At 40.1% G+C, this 20,549-nt stretch overlaps 1 protein-coding gene across 9 annotated transcripts in view; it reads right to left on the bottom strand.

Moving 5' to 3' along the window:
- Positions 1-20,549, bottom strand: part of LOC131233916 (uncharacterized) — a 72,051-nt gene that overhangs the window by 35,136 nt on the left and 16,366 nt on the right. Inside the window, exons 2-3 of one of the 9 annotated variants that reach the window (XM_058230765.1) lie at positions 19,677-19,878; positions 11,956-12,147 (exon numbers count right to left, since the gene is read on the bottom strand). The exons of 1 other annotated variant lie outside the window; for it this stretch is intronic. In XM_058230765.1, the coding sequence (XP_058086748.1) occupies positions 11,956-11,996 (41 nt within the window). In that variant the 5' untranslated portion in view covers positions 11,997-12,147; positions 19,677-19,878. Of the gene's footprint in view, positions 1-11,955; positions 19,879-20,549 lie in introns of all 9 variants that reach the window. 7 more of the 9 variants (XM_058230771.1, XM_058230774.1, XM_058230766.1 and 4 more) reach the window with 7 other exon arrangements.

Genomic DNA, 20,549 nt, shown 5'->3' with positions numbered 1-20,549 from the left:
TTTTTCACAAGGAGAATCCTAAATTGTGTTTGGTGATGATACTTCACCCAATCTTTTGTTTCGAAGGAAAGCCAAATCCTAAATAACCTAGGAATTGACTCCCCAAGTAGAAGTTGGGGAACCTATTCCCTAGGAAAGCGCATTTCCTTTCTCTCATAACGCCACAAAACAATGCTATTATATAGACATTATGGATGGTTGAAGTGGTTCTTGACTGATATAGGTAATCCAAGGTGGGGTCCTTGTTTTGGATAGTCTAGATTGATGATCAGAGACTTCTACTAATCAATCAAGTACTTCCAATTTGTTGGCACATTGATAAGATGGTTAGGATCATCCAATTAAAGTGATTCTTGAGCATGCGCAGTCTAAGGGGTGATCCCATTATGGACCATCTAAATCGATGATTGGAGCTTTTTCATTATGATCAATCTACATCATCCATTTTTGGCCCATTGGTAGGATGGATAGAATCGTTCAATCAAAATGATTCTTGATGTACAAGGCTAATCCAAGGATGTTGCATTATTGACGTATATTGATGATAGGTGCTTTTTATTGTGGTTGAGATTGTTTTGTCAAATGGATTCTTAAGGGAATTGGTAGTCCAAGTGGGGCCTACACACGGATGACCTAGATCATGGTTAAAAAAACCAAACAACTCAACTTGTCAAGTGGGGTAGGCATATGAACAATGTTTTAAATAGCGGTAGCATGTTGCATAACGTTCATCCGTCTATAGCATATAGCATAAGTAGCATAAGCTACACGATACTTCTATTTAAAAAAATTAAAAATTAAAATTAAAATAGGAAAATATGATATATACGGTAAAAATAAAATAAAAAATAAAAAAATATGCCTAAAAGATGATTAATTTTTTCAAATATAAGCATGTTCAAACAAGTTACTAATTATCATTTACCAAAACCCAGTCCACACACATAAACCAAATCAAATCATTATCACATCAACAACTTTCTAAGCAAACCTGACGCAGGACAGCCCTAATTATGATGCATGCTCATGGGGATAATTAAACAGCGGAAATAAAAGGAATAAATGATTTAAAATTCTAACAGTAATCATCATAACTGAGAAAATCATAAAGGAAACATGCAATGGAGCGGGCCATCACCACAACCATGGAGTATGAAATTCAATTACTACTTAGGTTGGATCCGGCGAGGGATGGGACCTCCCGATCTTGCATGGTCACACCCAATCGATCAATGAAGATCACTAGTCCGAAGAACCAAGAAGTTTCTCGGATTAGGGATTTGAGAATTTGGGGATTTAGGGTTTAGATCGGTTCTCAAGATTTTGATCGAAGAAGAATTAGCCAAAACTGAAAAATAGAAGGAAGAAAGTTATTACCTTGAGGAAGTTAGAGGGGCACAAGAAGAAATTAGAAGAAGAAGATCAAGGGGAGAGAAGAAGCACCATTAGAGAGAAGAGAGGAAGGAGGCAACCAAAGGGTTTGCTTTTCATTAATCAATAGTTGAAATTCGTGTTTAGGGCTTTAGCCCACTTAAATAAGCAAATAAAGACATAAAATTACTAAAATACCCCTAGAATAAGCAAATAAAGACATAAAATTACTAAAAGACCCCTAACTAAGTCAAAAACGCGCAAATAACATAAGTACGGGAAAGTTTGGGCGCTCGGTCTTCTTTCTCCAATCTTCCTTCACATGTGTCTTCCCTGAGTGGGGTCTTCTATATGTCCAATCACATGTGAAAGGTCTTCAACTTCTCAATAGTCGCATATCCATAAGGACGGCACTTGTGGTTGGCGCTTTCTTCGTTGGTACACCTTGAATGCGCTTGTGTCCGCATCAATTCCCCTCGGGTGAGAAAAACTCGACTCCGACGAGTTGAAACTTTTGTAGCGCTCGAGTAGATCTGGATCAATACCCTGCAATGCGTCGCCCGACAGCCACGTAGATTTAGACGATGGTTTGTTCTTCCACTTGACAAGATACCTTTGGAAACCCCCATCTCTCGTGGATACTATCCCGTCATCCAAGATTTCTTCAATTGCTTCTTTATGGGTAATGGGTGGAGGAGGGGGTGGAAGGCGTTGGGTAGCAAACTCAGAAAAAGGCCATGAAAGGGACGATGTATCAACAATGGGAGTATGGGCACGGACTAGATCTTCCATATTAAAAGTTGGATTAATGCTCATTTCAGGTGGAAGGTCAACCCGATACGCATTGGACCCAACCTTTTGTAATATCTTGAATGGTCCAGCACTACGCGCTTGTAATTTCTTTGCAGATCCTTGAGAGAATCGCTCTGGCCTTATTCGCACCATTACAGTCTCCTTCTTGAAATTCTTGCACTCTACGATGAGAATCAGCTGAAACTTTATAATCATCATTGCTCTTATTTAACCGTTGTCTAATATGTGTATGCAAATCATGAATATGGCATGCGAATGCATCGGCTGACTCAGAAGACCTTTGGGTAACAAACATAGGTAAGAGATCTATGGGCATTCTAGGTTTATAACCACTTACAATTTCAAAAGGACTCAACCCTGTAGATCTATTAACTGACCCATTATAAGCAAGTTCAGCAGTTGGTAAAATTAGGTCCCAAGTCTTAATATGTTCACCCACTAGACAACGTAGAAGATTTCTAAGGCTACGGTTTACCACTTCAGTTTGACCATCTGTTTGTGGGTGGTAAGCAGTAGAAAATTGTAAACGAGTTCCTATAATGTGCCACAGTGTCTTCCAAAAATAGCTAGTAAATCGAACATCACGATCAGACACTATGGTTTTAGGTAACCCATGGAGACGCACCACACCATCAAAAAAGAGACGAGCAACATGAGATGCATCTGACATCTTTGAACATGGGAGGAAATGCGCCATTTTAGAAAAACGGTCCACAAGGACAAAAATGGAATCGTGTTTTTTAATAGTCTTGGGAAGCCCGAGCATGAGTCCATACTAATGTCCTGCCACGGAGCATGTGGCACTGGCAATGGCGTGTACAGCCCAGTATTTTGCTTTCTTTGCTTTGCCAGCTGACATGTTCGACACTGCCCTAAAACTTTGGCTACGTCTCGCTTGAGGCTTGGCCAATAGAAACGATCTTCCACGAGGGCAATGGTCTTATCACGACCAAAATGGCCAGCTATCCCTCCTGAATGAAGCTCCCAGATGAGGAATTCACGAAGGGACATACGGGGAATACAAAGTCTGTCTCCCTTGAAAAGAAAGCCATCTTTAAGAACATATTCACCCATAATATGCTGGTCATTAGAGAGTGACGCGTAAGTACCCCTAAAATCAGAACATATGGGGTATTCATCTTTCAGTTGCTCAAATCCGACTACCTCTACACTCAAGGAGTTGAGCAACGCCACTCTCCTACTAAGGGCATCCGCTGGTTTGTTTTTAACCCCGGCCTTGTGTTTCAAAACAAACGAATATTCCTGAAGAAACGCTACCCACTTGGCATGCCTTGGGTTGAGTTTCTTCTGAGAATGCAAATATCTCAAAGCCTCATGGTCAGAAAACAAAACGAATTCTTGCGGTAGGAAGTAGTGTCGCCAATGTCTCAGGGATTGCACTACCGCATAAAATTCTTTGTCGTAAATGGAGTATTTTTGTTTTGCCTCATTCAGTTTCTCATTGAAATAGGCCACTAGGTGTCCTTCTTGACTCAACACTCCACCTATACCGACACCAGACGCATCGCACGCTACTACAAAGACTTTAGAAAAGTCAGGTAGGCGCATGACAGGAACTTCCACCATCTTGCCCTTAATTTCTTCAAAAGCCCTGACAGCGGCTTTAGACCACACGAACTCTCCCTTTTTCATGCACTCAGTAATGGGAGCCATGATCGTGCTAAAACCCCTAATGAACCGACGATAAAAAGTTGCTAGGCTGTGAAAACTTCGCACCTCATGAATGTTCCTTGGTTTTGGCCACTCAACTATGGCCCTGACTTTTTCAGGATCTGCGCGCATCCCTTCAAATGACACTATAAATCCTAAGAACACAACTTGGCTAGACATGAAAGCACATTTCTTAAGATTAGCGTACAACTTTTCCTTCCTAAGGACACTACAGACCTTCTTTAAATGTTCAAGGTGTGATTCCTTGGTGGTACTATAAATAAGAATATCGTCAAAGTACACCACTAGGAATTTTTCCATGAACGGCCTCAAAGCTTGTGTCATCACCCGCATGAAAGTACTGGGTGCGTTAGTCAAGCCGAAGGGCATGACCAACCACTCATACAGCCCATCTTTCGTCTTAAACGCCGTCTTCCACTCATCTCCTGGGCGTATACGGATTTGGTGATATCCACTCTTGAGGTCTATCTTCGAGAATATAGTGGACCTGGCCAACATGTCAAGCATATCATCAAGTCTAGGTATAGGGAACCTATACTTGACAGTAATTTTGTTTATGGCACGGCTGTCCACACACATGCGCCACGTGCCGTCTTTCTTTGGCGTCAACAATGCAGGCACGGCACACGGGCTCATACTCTCTTGGATGAAACCCTTTTGCAGAAGCTCATCAATTTGCTTCTTCAACTCTGCATGCGCTGCAGGGTTCATCCTGTAGTGAGGAAGGTTCGGTAAAGTAGACCCTGGGACAAGATCAATGGCATGCTGTATGTCCCTCATAGGTGGCAACTCATTCGGTAAGTCTTCAGGAAATACATCACTGTATTCCTTCAGGACCGAGGTCACCTCACAGGGCAACTCTGATGGAACCTCAGGTGTAATTTCTCTAGCCACAAGGGCATACACCATAGAATCCTCCTTAGCCTCTTTTTCAAACTCTCTTGCGCTGATTATATGTAAAGACTTAGGTTTGGATTTTCCCATTTCTCTAGGCTCACTTGCCTTCTCATCCTTCTTCTTCCCTAGTGTATTCTCAGGTGGCATGGGATTAAGTTTGATCTTTTTACCATTATACATAAAAGTACACGCATTCGAACGGCCAAAGATCGTGACATCATTATCGAATAGTCACAGTCTACCTAAGATAACATGTCCCACATCCATAGGTAAAACATCACACCACAGGGACTCTTTGTATGACCCAAACTCGATGGGGACTAGACATTGCTGGGTGACAGGTAGGGATGTCTTGTCAACCCAAGAAACATTATCCGGGTCTGGATGAGGTGTGGATTTCGGTTTTAAGCGATCTAAGGTGCTAGTGGAAATCACATTCTGACAACTTCCACCGTCCACTATCACCTTACAATTCTTTTCACCACACTTGGCAATAGTGTAGAAGATAGTGCTTCGACGCCCGTCAGCACTACTTCACACGCCTAACTACTGCAAGCGTTGCTTCTCCATCCACTTCTTCATCAGTAAGTCCTCCTTCAGGGTGATACTCTTCAACTTCATAATCACCCTGGTCATCTCCACCCTCGTGGGACTCGCCTATAACTAAGGCTCTCCCATGGCTCTTCGTAGGACACTGATTAGACATGTGGCCAAGGTTGCCACACTCATAGCACCTCACTTGGCTCATGTTACTAGGACCGGCACCAAGAACCCCTTTGCCCTTGTCCTCCCTAGGCCTAGGCGGAATGGTCGCCTGTGCCCTAGGTTGATTACCAATATTAGGTCTAGTTCCTTGGAAACTAGATCTAGCATTGGAGTCTCGAGACTCAAAACGACGAAAGACAGGAGCCTTCAGATACTGCTCTAGCTCCTGCATGACTTGATATGCTTCATCTAAGTCCGTTAAGGGCCGAGTAATAAGCTCGAGCTGAAGATCCGCACAAAGGCCCGTCTTAAAACGCGAGAGCGTTACTAGAGGGTCTTCTCGGATATCACATCGCATCACATACTCTTCAAATTTAGCGATGTAGTCAGCGGCAGGCATTGACCCTTGGCGTAAGGATTGCCATTGGTCAAGGAGCTTCTGACGGTATGAGATCCTTCAACTTTTCTTTCATCTCATACCAATGTGTGATAGGGGCTCTACCAACTCTCTCTATCCTACGCTCGGTGTTGGTCCAGAAGAGCTTGGCTTGACCCACAAGCTTTATCTTAGCAAACCGCATTTGACGGTTTTCTGACATGCCATACCACTCAAAGTAGTGGTCCATGTCAGCAACCCAGTCAAGGAATGCCTTGGGATCCAAGCGTCCATCAAAACTCAGGGCCTCAACTCTCACACTCTTCATCGCACGCTCATCTGGATCATAACGGTCTTGATGACCACATGTGGCTCGTGCCTCTCGCACCACACCACGACCGTTACCACGATCTCTATCCTCACTACCACCACGTGTGGCAGCACGTTCTTCAATGATTCCTTCCACTTGAGAGTGCGCATCTTCCCCTACAGCGGGGTTTTCCTTTTGGGACGCCTCTAGTTGCTCCACTTTAGTCATGGTAGTGGTAATTTGGTTCTCAAGGCGGGCAAACTCATGCCTTTGACCCGCTTCTAGGGCGGTTATCTTTTGTATCAATTGAGCAAGTTGCTCAGATAACTGCTCGTTATTCATGGTAGGTTGAAGTCCGAAACCTCTACCTCTTCTCGTGGGCATACAATGAAGACTTGAACCAAACTCTACACAACTAGACTACTAGGAGTTATGACTTTCAAGATGAATGCGATGAATGCAAAACTACTATGAACTGACACAATTAAGTTGAAACAGGAAACAACTCAAATCTGGAAATTTTCCAGATTAGGAACTTTCTAAAATTGGAAAGTTTCTAAAATTGAAAACTTTCTAAACCTGGAACTTTCCTAAGTTAAACCTAAAAATCAAAACCCTAATTTGATAACTCGATCTAGACAAAAACCATGCAAGCCTAGGCTTTGATACCAAATTTAACGCAGGACAGCCCTAATTATGATGCATGCTCATGGAGATAATTAAACAGCGGAAATAAAAGGAATAAATAATTTAAAATTCTAACAGTAATCATCATAACTGAGAAAATCATAAAGGAAACATGCAATGGAGCGGGCCATCACTACAACCATGGAGTATGGAATTCAATTACTACTTAGGTTGGATCCGGCGAGGGATGAGACCTCCCGATCTTGCATGGTCACACCCAATCGATCAATGAAGATCACTAGTCCGAAGAACCAAGAAGTTTCTCGGATTAGGGATTTGAGAATTTGGGGATTTAGGGTTTAGATCGGTTCTCAAGATTTTGATCGAAGAAGAATTAGCCAAAACTGAAAAATAGAAGGAAGAAAGTTATTACCTTGAGGAAGTTAGAGGGGCACAAGAAGAAATTAGAAGAAGAAGATCAAGGGGAGAGAAGAAGCACCATTAGAGAGAAGAGAGGAAGGAGGCAACCAAAGGGTTTGCTTTTCATTAATCAATAGTTGAAATTCGTGTTTAGGGCTTTAGCCCACTTAAATAAGAAAATAAAGACATAAAATTACTAAAATACCCCCAAAATAAGCAAATAAAAACATAAAATTACTAAAAGACCCTTAACTAAGTCAAAAACGCACAAATAACATAAGTATGGGAAAATTTAGGCGCTTTTGGGCGATCGGTCTTCTTTCTCCAATCTTCCTTCACATGTGTCTTCCCTGAGTGGGGTCTTCTATATGTCCAATCACATGTGAAAGGTCTTCAGCTCCTCAATAGTCGCCTATCCATAAGGACGGCACTTGTGGTTGGCGCTTTCTTCGTTGGTACACCTTGAATGCGCTTGTGTCCGCATCAAAACCACTTTGATTAATAATGTCTAATTGAAACCACAAGTCACAAGTATGAAAAGATATTTAAAATCCCACATGTTGAGGGTGTTAAGTAGAAAATACAATTATCATTTATTAAAAAAACATAGCGTCATAGCTACGACCCCTATAGCGTATGCTACTGGGGATTTATGCTATTTGTTAATGCTACGCTATGAACACTATTCAAAACACTACATACAAACAATATATATCATCAATAATGGTATGGAAATTGGAAAACTCACCTGTCTCGAAAGTCCATTGAGTTAGGCATACTAGAGGGCTTGGTAGAACACCCAAAAAAAAAAAATTAAAGAGAAAAATTAAGGGTTTAACCAATCCGCCTTAAAATATGAAAATATTATACACGGACTTGTAATTCAATTGCTTCATAGAAGTCATCCCAGTCACTCAAATGACTCGATCTAGTTGTCAGTATATGGGAGTTGACGTATCATCTCAAGTCGGAAAGCCTAGCATTCAAGTTAGTTTGGGAGCTTCTGAGCTGTGTGGAAATATAGCCCCAGGTGTCGCTGTGAAGTGCCAGCATTTCTTCCATATGTCTAGCTCTTAAAAAGTTGCGGGTTTTGAACTATATCAACTTCATTAAAATTTAACACTCTTTCTTGACTAGTAGGACCTTGTATGCTCCCCAGCTTATTTTAGTATATTGTTTGCTTTAGTCACGTGTACCTTCTCGTGCAATTGAATCATGTTTAAATCAGTTGTACAGGTTCTTGAGGATGTGGTCAGTATGCATAGAAGAGAGATTACTCAAGTATTATGCAACAATAATGAAACAAGTAGAAAGGGAAAACACAACTAAGGGTGATTTTTGGGCTCAACTGTAATTACCATGTAAATGGGTAATAATTATTTACCTAGGTAATTACCACATCTTTCCCAATGTAGACGTGACAACTTACTTTTTTAACACTTAAATCGAGAAATTTACAAAATCAATGTGGGGCCCACCGTGATGTATGTGACGGATCCACACCGCTCATTTGTTATGCTAGTTGAATTTAGGGCATGAGCAAAAAAATGGGGCAGATCCAAAGCTCAAGTGGATCACACCATAGGAAACAACAGGAATCAAACACCTACCATTAAAAACTTTTTGATGCCCTTAAAAGTTTTGGATAAAGCTGATATTTGTGTTTTCCCCTTGTCCATGTCTGTGTGACCCTATGAACGGGTTAGATGATGAAAAAACCTCAATGTGGGCCCAGTGAAGGAAATAACTTTCAACGGTATACGAATGGCCATTGTTTCCTTTCATGTGGGCCATTTGAGTGTTGGATCTGCCTCGTTTTCTGCGTCATGCCCCAAAATGTTATAATAAAATAGATGGACGGTGTGGATATATCATACACATTACAGCGGGGTCCACATATTTAAGTCAACACTTTTGTATCGCTTTTAGAGGTGGAATTACTCTCACCTTTTCAAACGAGGTGAAAAAAGTAATAATTACTTATTTACCGGGATTTACATATATCATGGAAAATCAAACAGGCCCTAAGGATACCTCCTAAGCCTCATTTACACTAAAGAAGCTATGACATTATTGAGTGTTCTTCTGAATAATACTAGTTTAACTGGAGCTGCCATTGTTCAGGAATTATTGCAGTGCTTTAGCACCCCAACATCGCTCCTAATGCTTTCTATTTGTTGATTTTGCCAACTCAATTTGTTTATTTAAGAAAGAATTATTCAAAGTTAAATGATGTTGATTTGTACATCTGACTGTTGATTTCGTGGACAAGATTGTTATTCCTGACAGCAGTTACTCCCACCCATAATCTCAGAAATGATCTTAATGTAGATTCATCGAACATCCGAAGCAAATTACATGTGTATCCCTTGTGTGGACAGTCTACCACTCTACAGTAATAGTGAAAGAGATGGAGTTACCACTAAAAAAACTAGAATTTTCAAGACACGTTCTTCTATGAATATATGAAGAGAAAAAAAGACTCCAATATGGCCTATTTTTAGATATTTGGAGTAAGGGCCTCAATGATTGGGAAGGAAGGCATGACTAATGAGGCACCTTTCCCCACCCCCATAAAGAGGCATGGTCTCTGCTTGTGTTTGGAAGCTAAATTTCCAGTGACAATTTTGACAGAATAATAGTATAAAATTGAAATATGAGAAAATAAAAGAAACAGAAGGGGTGAGCCTTAGTCTTTAAGATTCCTCCTTATCCTAAGCAAGGAACTTGCTTCCTTTGCTTTGATAAATTTCCTTGGATTTGGAAGGGTTTACTTTAAGGGCCCGTTTGGCTTAATGGAAAGGAAAGGAAAGGAAACATTGGTTCCCGTGAAACTAATTTTCTATTTTTTGTCAAGCCTTTCTTTGTGGAATTCGTGAGCAACATCTTTTCACACTTTCTTCTTTGGAAAATAAGCAAATTTATTTTCTCACCTACACCCCTAAGAACAACATTTACCCACGATGGAAGGAAAATAGGTCTCTAAACGGTTAAACCCAAATGTGCTAGCATCCATCTTCAATTGCTTCACATGTGTCAACGTGCCAAATGAGATGAGCCATTGTCCATCGTTCGTTATGCCCCACAGGTTCCACTATGCAACATGTTCCACCATCTATCTTTTCTTGCACCCCACATGTGCTAATGTGCCACCATCCATCTCCTCTTGTGCCCCACATGTGCTACTTTGCCACATGCACCACCATTCATCTTCTTTGGTGCCCCGTGCAAAGCACCCCACATGCACCAATACGCCACATGTACTGTCATCCATCTTCAATCACTCCAAATATGCCAAATTTGCCAATGGTGCCAATGTGCACAAGTTCTACCATCTAGCTTCAAGTGCCCGCATGAGTCAAGTGCCAACGCATGTCTTGTGCTACATGTGCCATTGCACAACTTCAAGCACGTCACATGTGCTATGTGTACCACAATTCAGCTTCAAGCATGCACATATGCCGTGTATGCACATGTTCACTGTCCGTCTTCAAGCATCCCAAATGTTCTAGTTAATTTGGCACATGCCAGTGACTACCCACAAAATTTTCCCAAGAAAATTTTTTGTTTTGCCAAACAACAAATCTGAAAATAGATCCTAAATTTCTAGGAAAATCTTGTTGAAAAACAAACATGGAAAACAACATTTACTTTCCCACAGTTTCCTGGAAATAAGGTTTCACCAAGAAATATTAATTCATTTCCTATGCTTTCCATGAATCCAAGCAGGCCCAAAGGAAGGTTAAAAGGTTCCTGTAGATTGAATTCTCTGGGTAGGAAGGAGGGACTTCAAGATCAAGACCATTTTTGGTTGGAGGTCAGACATCTGTCTATAGGTGAGAGATATGGGTTTAGTTGCTTATTATGAGATCCCTTTTTTTCTTTTTCTTTTTTTTCTTTTTTTTTTATGATGAGATTCCTAGAGGTTAAAGTGGCTACTCTTGATTGACTTTTAAATATCCTTCGAAATTCAAGAAACAGAGACACGGCCCTCAAAAAGACCGCTGTCCCAATTAGGTTGGTCAAGTGATCTAGGCTGCATATTCAGGATGGAGTGTCTAAACCTTATAGTCATCACCATAGCTGACCATATTGCAATAATCATCTTTCTAAGATAGCTTTTGCATAAACTCTTTGAAGTGTGGACAAAGCAGAGGCAGGCAAATGCATGAAGCTATAATTAATTCTATGGTTTTTTATGGATCCAATCAATCCAATAACGTGCCCGTTAATTGTTGACATAAGGAAATATTATTTAGAAGTGGTGGGGACCAAGTTAATAAATACATAAGCATAGCTGCTGTAGGGAAAGCCTCAGTCTGTGAATGATTATTGTTGTGGAGCATCATGCACAACTTCAACAATGTGGCAGTGCCCATGCTCAGCTATCTCATTTTGTTCTAGAGAATGAGGGTGCTAAAGTGGTTGTGTAATACCATGTTGTAGACATTAGTCTGAACCACTTGCAAGGTGTATTCACCACCACCACCACTATTGGATGCTTTGATGCAAGTATTTCCACCAAGGTTCAAAATAATTTAAAGACGAAATGATTTTCTTTTAAGAAGATCCATGTGGAGGGAATAAAACATCAATAAAAATAACATAATAACATAAACCAAAAAAGATGGAATCAGCACAGAACTTCAAACATCTGAATGTGAGAATTCTTTGGTAGAATTTTTATATTAATGCTAGAGAACAAAAGAACACAATGCTTTTGAAGCTGGAATTTATGACATACTGTGCGAATGCGAGCTTTATTACAAGTGGACACGACTCCATGCAATGTGATTACCAGCATGACTAAGACGATGCCAAATAACAACAAAAACCATTGATGACGTCACTGTTGAAAGAGACCTTTGAAAATAGTGAGGAAGTAGAGATTTCCATGCCTTGTTCTCTCACCAAGTTTGATGCCCCATAAAATATCCTTCACAAGAATAAACAAAGCTGTAAAAACAAAGTAATGGCGATAATAATCGGTGATTAGGAAACAAAAAGAAGTTTCTTCTAAAGAGCACAAATTATCTATAATAATAAAAGTCAGAATAAATTTTAGTATTTTTTATTTGTTTTAATCACTTATTTTTTTCATGACTTTTATTGGACTAAGTAGCCCTTGCTGTTTGTTTTGATCACTTCTTTTTCACCCCCTGCATAGGTTCCCTTCTACTTATGCATACCCTTGCAAATTTATCTCCAATCGACACAATGTGAAAATTTCTCCAATCTACAAGAGAAATCCACTCCATCCATCGGTTTCACCAGCTCATGTTAGGACATGAGTCCAAAAATGAGGCGGATCAAAAGTTATATGCGCCACATGAGAGGAAATAGTGGTGATGGAAATGCCCACCATTGAAACCTTCTCAGGCCCATTGGGATATTTATATACCATTCAAACCGTTCATAAGGTTATCCCACTATGGTAAACTGAAAACACAAATATTAGCCTGTGGGAACATGAATGTTTCAGTGGTGGACATTCAAACCCTACTGTTTCATGTGGCGTGCCCCACTTGACTTTTCATGCGGCCTTCCAAACACATGCAGGATTTTGCTTCTTGGGTGCAGCAATGACATTCCAATGTCTGATGCGAAGTTCACCTGGTCTAATGGTAGGAATCCTCCGACCATGTGTAGGCGGGACAGATTCTTTGTTAACCCAGATTGGATGGCCAGATATGCAATGATTCAACTGACAGGATTTTCGAGGCCCACATCAGATGATGGGCCCATTCTCCTTCATGTTGAAGTTGAAAGGTTGGGTCCGAAACCTCTTCGGTTTGAACTTATGTGGTTGGAATTTGAAGGATTTGCAGATTTAGTTGTCAATTGGTGGAATTCCTTCTAGGTGGAAGTCAGGGCCGTTTTCTGTCTTCACAAGAAACTGAAACTCCTCAAAGAAAAGCTGAAGGATTGGAACAAAGATTTCTTCATTGCCAGAGAGTCTTCTTTTTCTGAAATCCTCGATGAGATCCACGCCATTGATCTCAAGGAGGGAGGTGATGCTTCTGATGATGACATTGAGAGGCAGATTACTCTTAAGTTCCTCAAGGAGCAGGAGATCAAATGGAGACAGCACTCAAGGGCATTGTGGCTGAAGGAAGGTGACAAAAACACGCACTTTTTTCACAATATTGCGACAGCTAAAGCGAGATGTCATCTTATTTCGTCTATTGTAGTGGACAGGATCGGGTTGGAAAAGAAGGAAGAAGCGTGCCAATCTATAGTTGGCTTCTCTCAAAGTCTCCTGTCGAAGAACCATTGGGTTAGGCAAAGGTTGGATCTGCTCCATTTTGATCAAATTTCAGGAGAAGCAGCGACATCCCCGGAGAAGCCGATCCTTGAAGATGAAGTCAAGGAAGCTTTGGACAGTTTGGGAAGTGACAAAGCTCCAGGCCCCAACGGCTTCCCTTTAGCTCTCTAAGGTTTTTTGGCACGTGGTGAAAAAAGATGTGATGGATTTCTCCAGGAATTTTTTCAAGAAGGGCGCTTTCCGTCCGAGCTGGGAGCCACCTTTATCGTCCTCATTCCGAAGATCGATGGTGCGGAAGGGACGAAAGATTTCAGACCGATCAATTTGATTGGAAGTCTGTACAAAATCCTTGTAAAGGTGCTCACATCAAGACTTGAGAAAGAGATGGATAGTATTATTTCTCCAAATCAAGTAGCATTTGTGGGGGTTAGACAAATTCTTGATTCGGCTCTTATTGCCCATGAGTGCATCGATGCTCGATTCAAACAAAAAAAAGCCAGGGTAGTTTGCAAGCTAGATGAAAGCCTACGATCATGTAGATTGGGATTTCCTGGATTACTTGTTAACTAGAATGGGTTTTGGAGACAAATGGAGAAAGTGGATGCAGATTCGTGTCAGGTCTGCCTCCTTCTCGATGCTACTTAACAGCTCCCCCAAAGGGTACTTCGAATCTTCTAGGAGTCTTAGACAAGAAGACCCCATGTCCCCTTATCTCTTCATCATGGTGGCAAAAGCCTTCAGTCGCATGCTAGCTAGAGGGCAAGAGACAGGTCTCTTTACAGGTTCAAGGTGGCCGGGGTGGCGACTCCAGTATTGCACCTACAATTTGCAGATGATACAATTATTTTTTCTAAAGTGGACCTAGCCATGGTGGACAACTTGCAGAAAGTGGTCTCATGCTTTGAAGCGGTCTTCGGGCTAAAGATTAATGTGACAAAAAGCGAACTCCTTGGTGTGCACGTTCCTCACGATGAGTTGACCAGCCTTGCATCCTTTTTTAGTTGTAAAATTGAATCTTTCCCTTATTATTTGGGTTACCACTTTGCATTGGCAAACCAACGGTTCATCTTTGGGATAAAGTGATAGAGAGCATTGAGTATAAACTCTCCAAATGGAGGAGCCAACATTTTTCTTTGGGAGGTTGCCTCATGTAGATTAAGGTGGCCTTTTCTAACATGCCCATATACTTTGTCCATTTTTAAATGTCCTCAAAGGGTACAAGACTCGAAAAGCTAAGACCGAATTTTCTCTGGAAGGGAACCACTAATAGTTACAAGTTCCATTTGTTGAAGTGGGAGGAAGTAATGCAAGACACATTATTTGATGCTAGCATGCAACATGGAGATTATGAAAGAGTCCATAAAATAATTCAATTAACAAAAGATGCTTATCCACCAAGTAATTAAGAGTAAACAATAGGAAATAAAATCTGATTTAACTTAAATCACATGCCCACATGCTATGAAATCACAAAAATCAATTAAAAATAGGCTCGATGGAAGGATAGAACTTCCAATTTAGCATAGGCACGTTCCACACTCAAGGGATAGATTTGTAGGTTTTATGATTAGGGTTAGGAAGGAGAAAATCTGAAATTTGAAGAATTAGGGTTCATGGGAATTGAGAATTTTGGAATTAGGGTTTTTTTTTTTTTTTAATTAGGGAAAATCTAGGAAAGTTAGGGATTTTAGGTTTATGGTTAGGGTTTTGGGAATGGAAGAAAGGAGTTTTGATATAAGGACGATGGAAAGCAAAAAGGGGCTAGGTGGGATTCACACGTGTGGTCGTACGATCACACATGTGGCATGGGGTGGATGGGTTTACCTCGGTTAAGGTTTGGATTATGGATGGGTATGAGAAAGTTGGGTTTGGGAGAAGATGAAGATCTGGGATGGGAGAATGAAGAACCTGAAGAAAATACCTGGATGGAAAAGAAAAGAGAAGATGGTGTGGGGATAGATGGAGACATTGCACCTCCGTTAATGAAGATTAGCATCGCACCAATCTTCCTTCCAAATCACATGTAAGTATCTTCAAATCGCATGAAGATGGAAGAAGAAAGCCTTTTCTCTTCTTCTTTTTAATCACAAAATCCAATAGGGTTGGATCTCCAACCCCCTGTGCTTTTATTATTAAAAATTCAGCATAATTACAACTATGTCACTCACTTAAGTGAAGTGGCCCATCGTCCAAAATAAGAAAAGTAAAACATTTATTATCAACCTCAACCATCAAATAAATCCTAAAAATAAAATCATAAAGAAAGCAAGAACCGAGTCCAAGGGGCCTAGATCTAAAAGATTAGGTGGCCCGATGGCCTGATCGACAAGATCTAACGGTCGGATCGACACGAAATAGAAATCCTATGACAAAAATGATCTCTTAAGCAACCCACATGCATCATCCCAATGTGGGGTCTTTCTTATGCACGTCCAATGTGGGGTCTTTAAAATGGCCAGGTGGGCCCCATCTGGACTCATCTCCCATCCACAAAGAAAGCGGCACTAATGTGAGTAGTCATCTCTGTCTTTGGTACACCTGAGTAGGTCCTCTGATGTCCCCATCAGGAAGTCTATAAACCTGTTGATCAGGGAGGTGTTGGCTTGCGGGCCCTTGGAAGCATGAATTTAGCTCTTCTTGGAAAATGGTTATGGTGATTTGCAACGGAAGTCAATGGTTTCTGGCATCAAGTCATTGTTGCCGAGTACACGCTTCAAGATGGGGGATGTCATAATAAGAGATCTTCGTTATATAGAGCTTCATTTATATGGAGATCGGTGATGTCTCTCAAGGATGTCTTCTAGCAAGGCGTATCCTTTGCCATTAGGGACGGCTCTAATATCATGTTCTGGGAGGATATTTGGTGTGGCGAGAGGCTGCTAAGTACAGACTTCCCTTCATTGGCTTCCCTTACGCCATCGGCCGATGTGAAGGTGGTTGATTGCTACTCTTTATGTAGTTCGACGGTAGTTTGGTATCCTCTGTGCAGAAGGAACCTAACAGAAGATAAGATAATGGAGTATATCGCTCTTCTCCAGCATTTGCAGCTTTTAGCCCCAACTAGGGATTCAGATTCTATGGTTTGGCGTATGCTTAGCTCCATTGTTTGAATTATCTACATGAATGATATTATCGAAATATCTTCGATATTATCGTTATTTGCAGCTTGGCAGTACCGATAACACCGGTAGCAATCCCGGTTACACTGGTAGTATTAGAAATTCCAAGCATCAACAATGTATTGGTAAGTATCGCAAACGAATTGATATCGCCAATATTTTCAATAGTGTAAATTCCAGGCGTCGCTTGTATTGTTAATGTATCGATATCATCAATATTTTAGATTGTGTAAATTTTAGGTGACACTTGTATCCCAAGTGCATTGGCAATATTTCAATACTATCGCCAACATAGAGATATCGGAGAAAGTTTGTTTATTTATTTATTAAAAAAAAAAAAAAAATCTATTTCAAATTTTTTTATGAGCACATTATTGTATGTAATTTTCAGTTTGTCGTTGCTAATATTGATAATATCTCAATATTATCGTTATCACAACATGCACGATATCAAGACCACAATCTTTTGTTTCCTTTCTTGTTATTGATGATTTCTTTGCAAAATATCATGAGTTGTCAATATTCTGCAATATTGATAAATGTTTGAATGGAAGGTTGGATGGATAATTGGATGGTTAAATGGGATGGATGGGATGGTTAGACTGTTTCTTACGACGACACATGCTTTTAAGCCCCCATTAAATGAAAACTTATTGTGTATACATTCTTTTGTAATTTTTTTTATTCCTAAATATGCAAATATGTGTATTTTAGCTTCTCCTGAAGTTTCACTAAAAATTCTACCGTTTTTCCCATGTTTTTTCACATTTCTGATTATCAACGATATTATTGGCGATATTGATAATGTTTTCGTATCCCCAAACAGCGAAACTTGTAGCGATACTGATACTTCGAACACTGCTTAGCTCAAGGAGGTTTTCAGTCAAATCTTTCTACTCTTTGCTCCAGGCCAATGCTTCGATTTCTCCCGATAGGCACGCCTATCATTTCTGGTCTTACGGAGCTCCTCCGAAAGTGGCAAATAATCTCTTAAAAAGGTCTAAGGTTATTCCTAATAAGTGTTGCATGTGTGAACGAGATGCAGAAACGGTTGACCATTTGTTCGTTTTCTACCCATTCGCCCAGAAGATTTGGGATTGGTTCCTAGCAACCCAAGGAGTGGTCTAGGCAATGCCAAGTTCTGTGGAGAATCTTTTATGGGCTTGGCATTGGGGAGGAGGGAGCAAGTAACTTTCTTCGAGATGGAGATTAACTTTGCCTAGGGTTTGGTGGTCCATATGGGGTGAGAGGAATCAAAGACGTTCTTGCAATCAGACTCACTCCCTTCATGCAATGTTGATGGGATCGTGCGCCTTGCTGTCAGAGTGGTCTGCTTAGTAGCGGCCTTCTTTCTTGTGATTTGATCACGCTGTTGAGGCCTTTCGTTTTTTTTTTTTTTCTTTTTTTTTTTTTGTATTCTTTTCCTGTCTAGCTTGGTGGGGGTTTTCTTAATAAATGTATCTCTTCAAAAAAAATAAAACCCCTCGCTAAGTGGTGATTCAACATAAATTCTATATCTTGGAACCAAGCTAATTTTGGAGCAATGTTGTTACTTTAGTTTGATAGACAAAAATGTAGAAAAGTGGAGCGTAGGGCTTCCCTAAGAGAGAAGCCCAACACAACACTTCACAAGGCAAGCAAACCGACGCTGGGGTATAAAATAAAAACCCTTAAGAAGTTGTACTAAGTCTCCCAATAGGAGGTACTCTTCCTTCTCTTTCTGTGCTCACCCCCGAGAAGTCTCGTGTTGTTCACTTGTATTCCGTAAGTCAAGTCAACGAAGACTCTGTCCTCCGTGGCGGAGAACTTTTAAACGTTCTCGGACATTCCGGAGTTGGCCTTTAATGGGCTACCATTGTCGTCTTTTTTTGGTTCATTTCAGGTCTTGTCTTAATTTCTCAATCGGCAAAGTCCGAAGCTCGTCTTAGATTAAAAACTAAGCCATCTAGATTATACTTAACCATGTACACCTAGCGACACCTAATTGCTCATTTTCCAACAAATAAGTCAATTAGAGTCCAAGTTTGATGGTGTTGGAGAGCAACATCAATCTTCCATAGCTCGTTTCCATCAACAATGATTGAGAGCTTCTTGGAGAGAATGAGGAACAAACACAAACGATAAGGACAATGCAAATTTGTGAAAAGGAGATAAACCATCAAAGGAAACAAAATGAAAAATAATATATTGAATGAATGAACGTTTACCCTTGCAAAGAGCAAGTTATCTTCATTAAATGCTAAAGAAGGAGATTCTGGAGGATGATGATATTCAGATGGAGCTAGAGGATTGGTGGAAATTGCAATTGGATGAACTTCATTATCACGCTCAATATGTCTGGAGTAGACTTGCAATGGTGGAACTAAACGTTGTACAAAATTTTCTTCCAATGTAAGTTGTGTCAAAGTACAATGGAAAGAGTAGCAAACATTTCTCCAAACTACAACGACTTACCATCTTAAAAAAACATAGGCTACTTTCAAAGAATGTGACATCAACTAAGACATAACATTTGCGAGAGAGAGATTGTAGCACTTGCATCCTCGTTGGATACGTGAATGTCCAAGAAAAATACACTCAAAATTTGGGTTCACACTTGTAAACAAAATTATCTAATGCACAAAGCACAGACACTTTAGGTGGGACAAAAAACACAGGAATATGAAGACACAAAACAAAAGAAGGGTGATTTACTCTCCAAAATAGATGATGGCATCCAATTTATTAAATAACATGTAGTTAAAATTGCATCACTCCAAAAACATTTATTGAACCTTCATATTAAACAACAAAACCAAAATAACCTCAATTGAGTGTCGATACTCATTCGTAGAATACACACCCTAGCATTGAATTATGTTTTCACTTCCATATGAAATCCTTGTAGGAAAACACTTTAGAGCAATCTTTATTTAAATATAATCAAGTTATGCGAGAATAATCGTTGCAAAATAATAACTTAAAGTTAAATAAACTAGTACGAACTGGACCCCATACATCAGAATGTACTAAAGAGAAATGACCATCACTCGTTTTGCCCACACAAGCCAGAAATGAGACTACGATGTTTGTTTTATTTACCAGCTTTGTATTCTAAATCAAACACATTAGATAACGATGAAACAAGACTCTTTAAACTACTCCATGAATGGTGACCAAGTCTGCAATGCCATTGATGAGCTAAGACATCCATCCGTAATGCAGCTCCAATTATTCCATTGTCGAGATAATAAAGACCATTCGCTTCATGTCCTCCACTAATCATCATCATCATCTTTAGATCCTGAAATTCATAAATAGAATGTAACGAAACAATTTAAGGATCTACTTAGGTTATTGACAATAGACTCATAGGAAATTTAGAAATATAAAATTGTTGATGGACTGTGGTGATCTCATGTGTGGTCATATGTGGCCCACTTAGGCATTATGGTTTCTAGTGTTTCACATTATTATTGGACTACGATAATGTGTTGGAACTTGGAATAGAATTTACGTTCATGGACTTTGTTTTATGTAATAACTTAAGTATGAGGGGTACTTTTGTACTCTCACAGTTATTATGAAAGCCCTAATAATAAGATAGGAGAGGCTAGGGGCGTTATAGACTATTGAGCCCTTCTATCTCTTTCTCTTGCTTCTCTCTCTTTTTTTCCCTCTCCCAATCTTACTCAGGAACATGGTATGAGAGCATAATTGATCCGACAACTAGTTTCTTCTCATTTATTTAATGTTCTCTCTTCTTTTCCTTCTTTTGTTTCTATAAGGTGAAATTCTAAATCATTTGGGGCTGATCTACACAAATCACCTTTAATTTTTGTTCAATCACCATATGGTGGGTTGTGCAGTTGTTTCTCATGAGTGTACTTGAGGCCCACTTAATCGCAATGGTTCAAGTAGGCCATTGTGCATCTATGGCTAGATTTGATGATCAATTGCGGGTGTAGAAGTCGT

This window comes from Magnolia sinica, chromosome 18 (assembly GCF_029962835.1).
Source record: "Magnolia sinica isolate HGM2019 chromosome 18, MsV1, whole genome shotgun sequence".
Classification (NCBI taxonomy): domain Eukaryota; kingdom Viridiplantae; phylum Streptophyta; class Magnoliopsida; order Magnoliales; family Magnoliaceae; genus Magnolia; species Magnolia sinica.
This window is presented reverse-complemented; position numbering and strand designations above follow the sequence as displayed.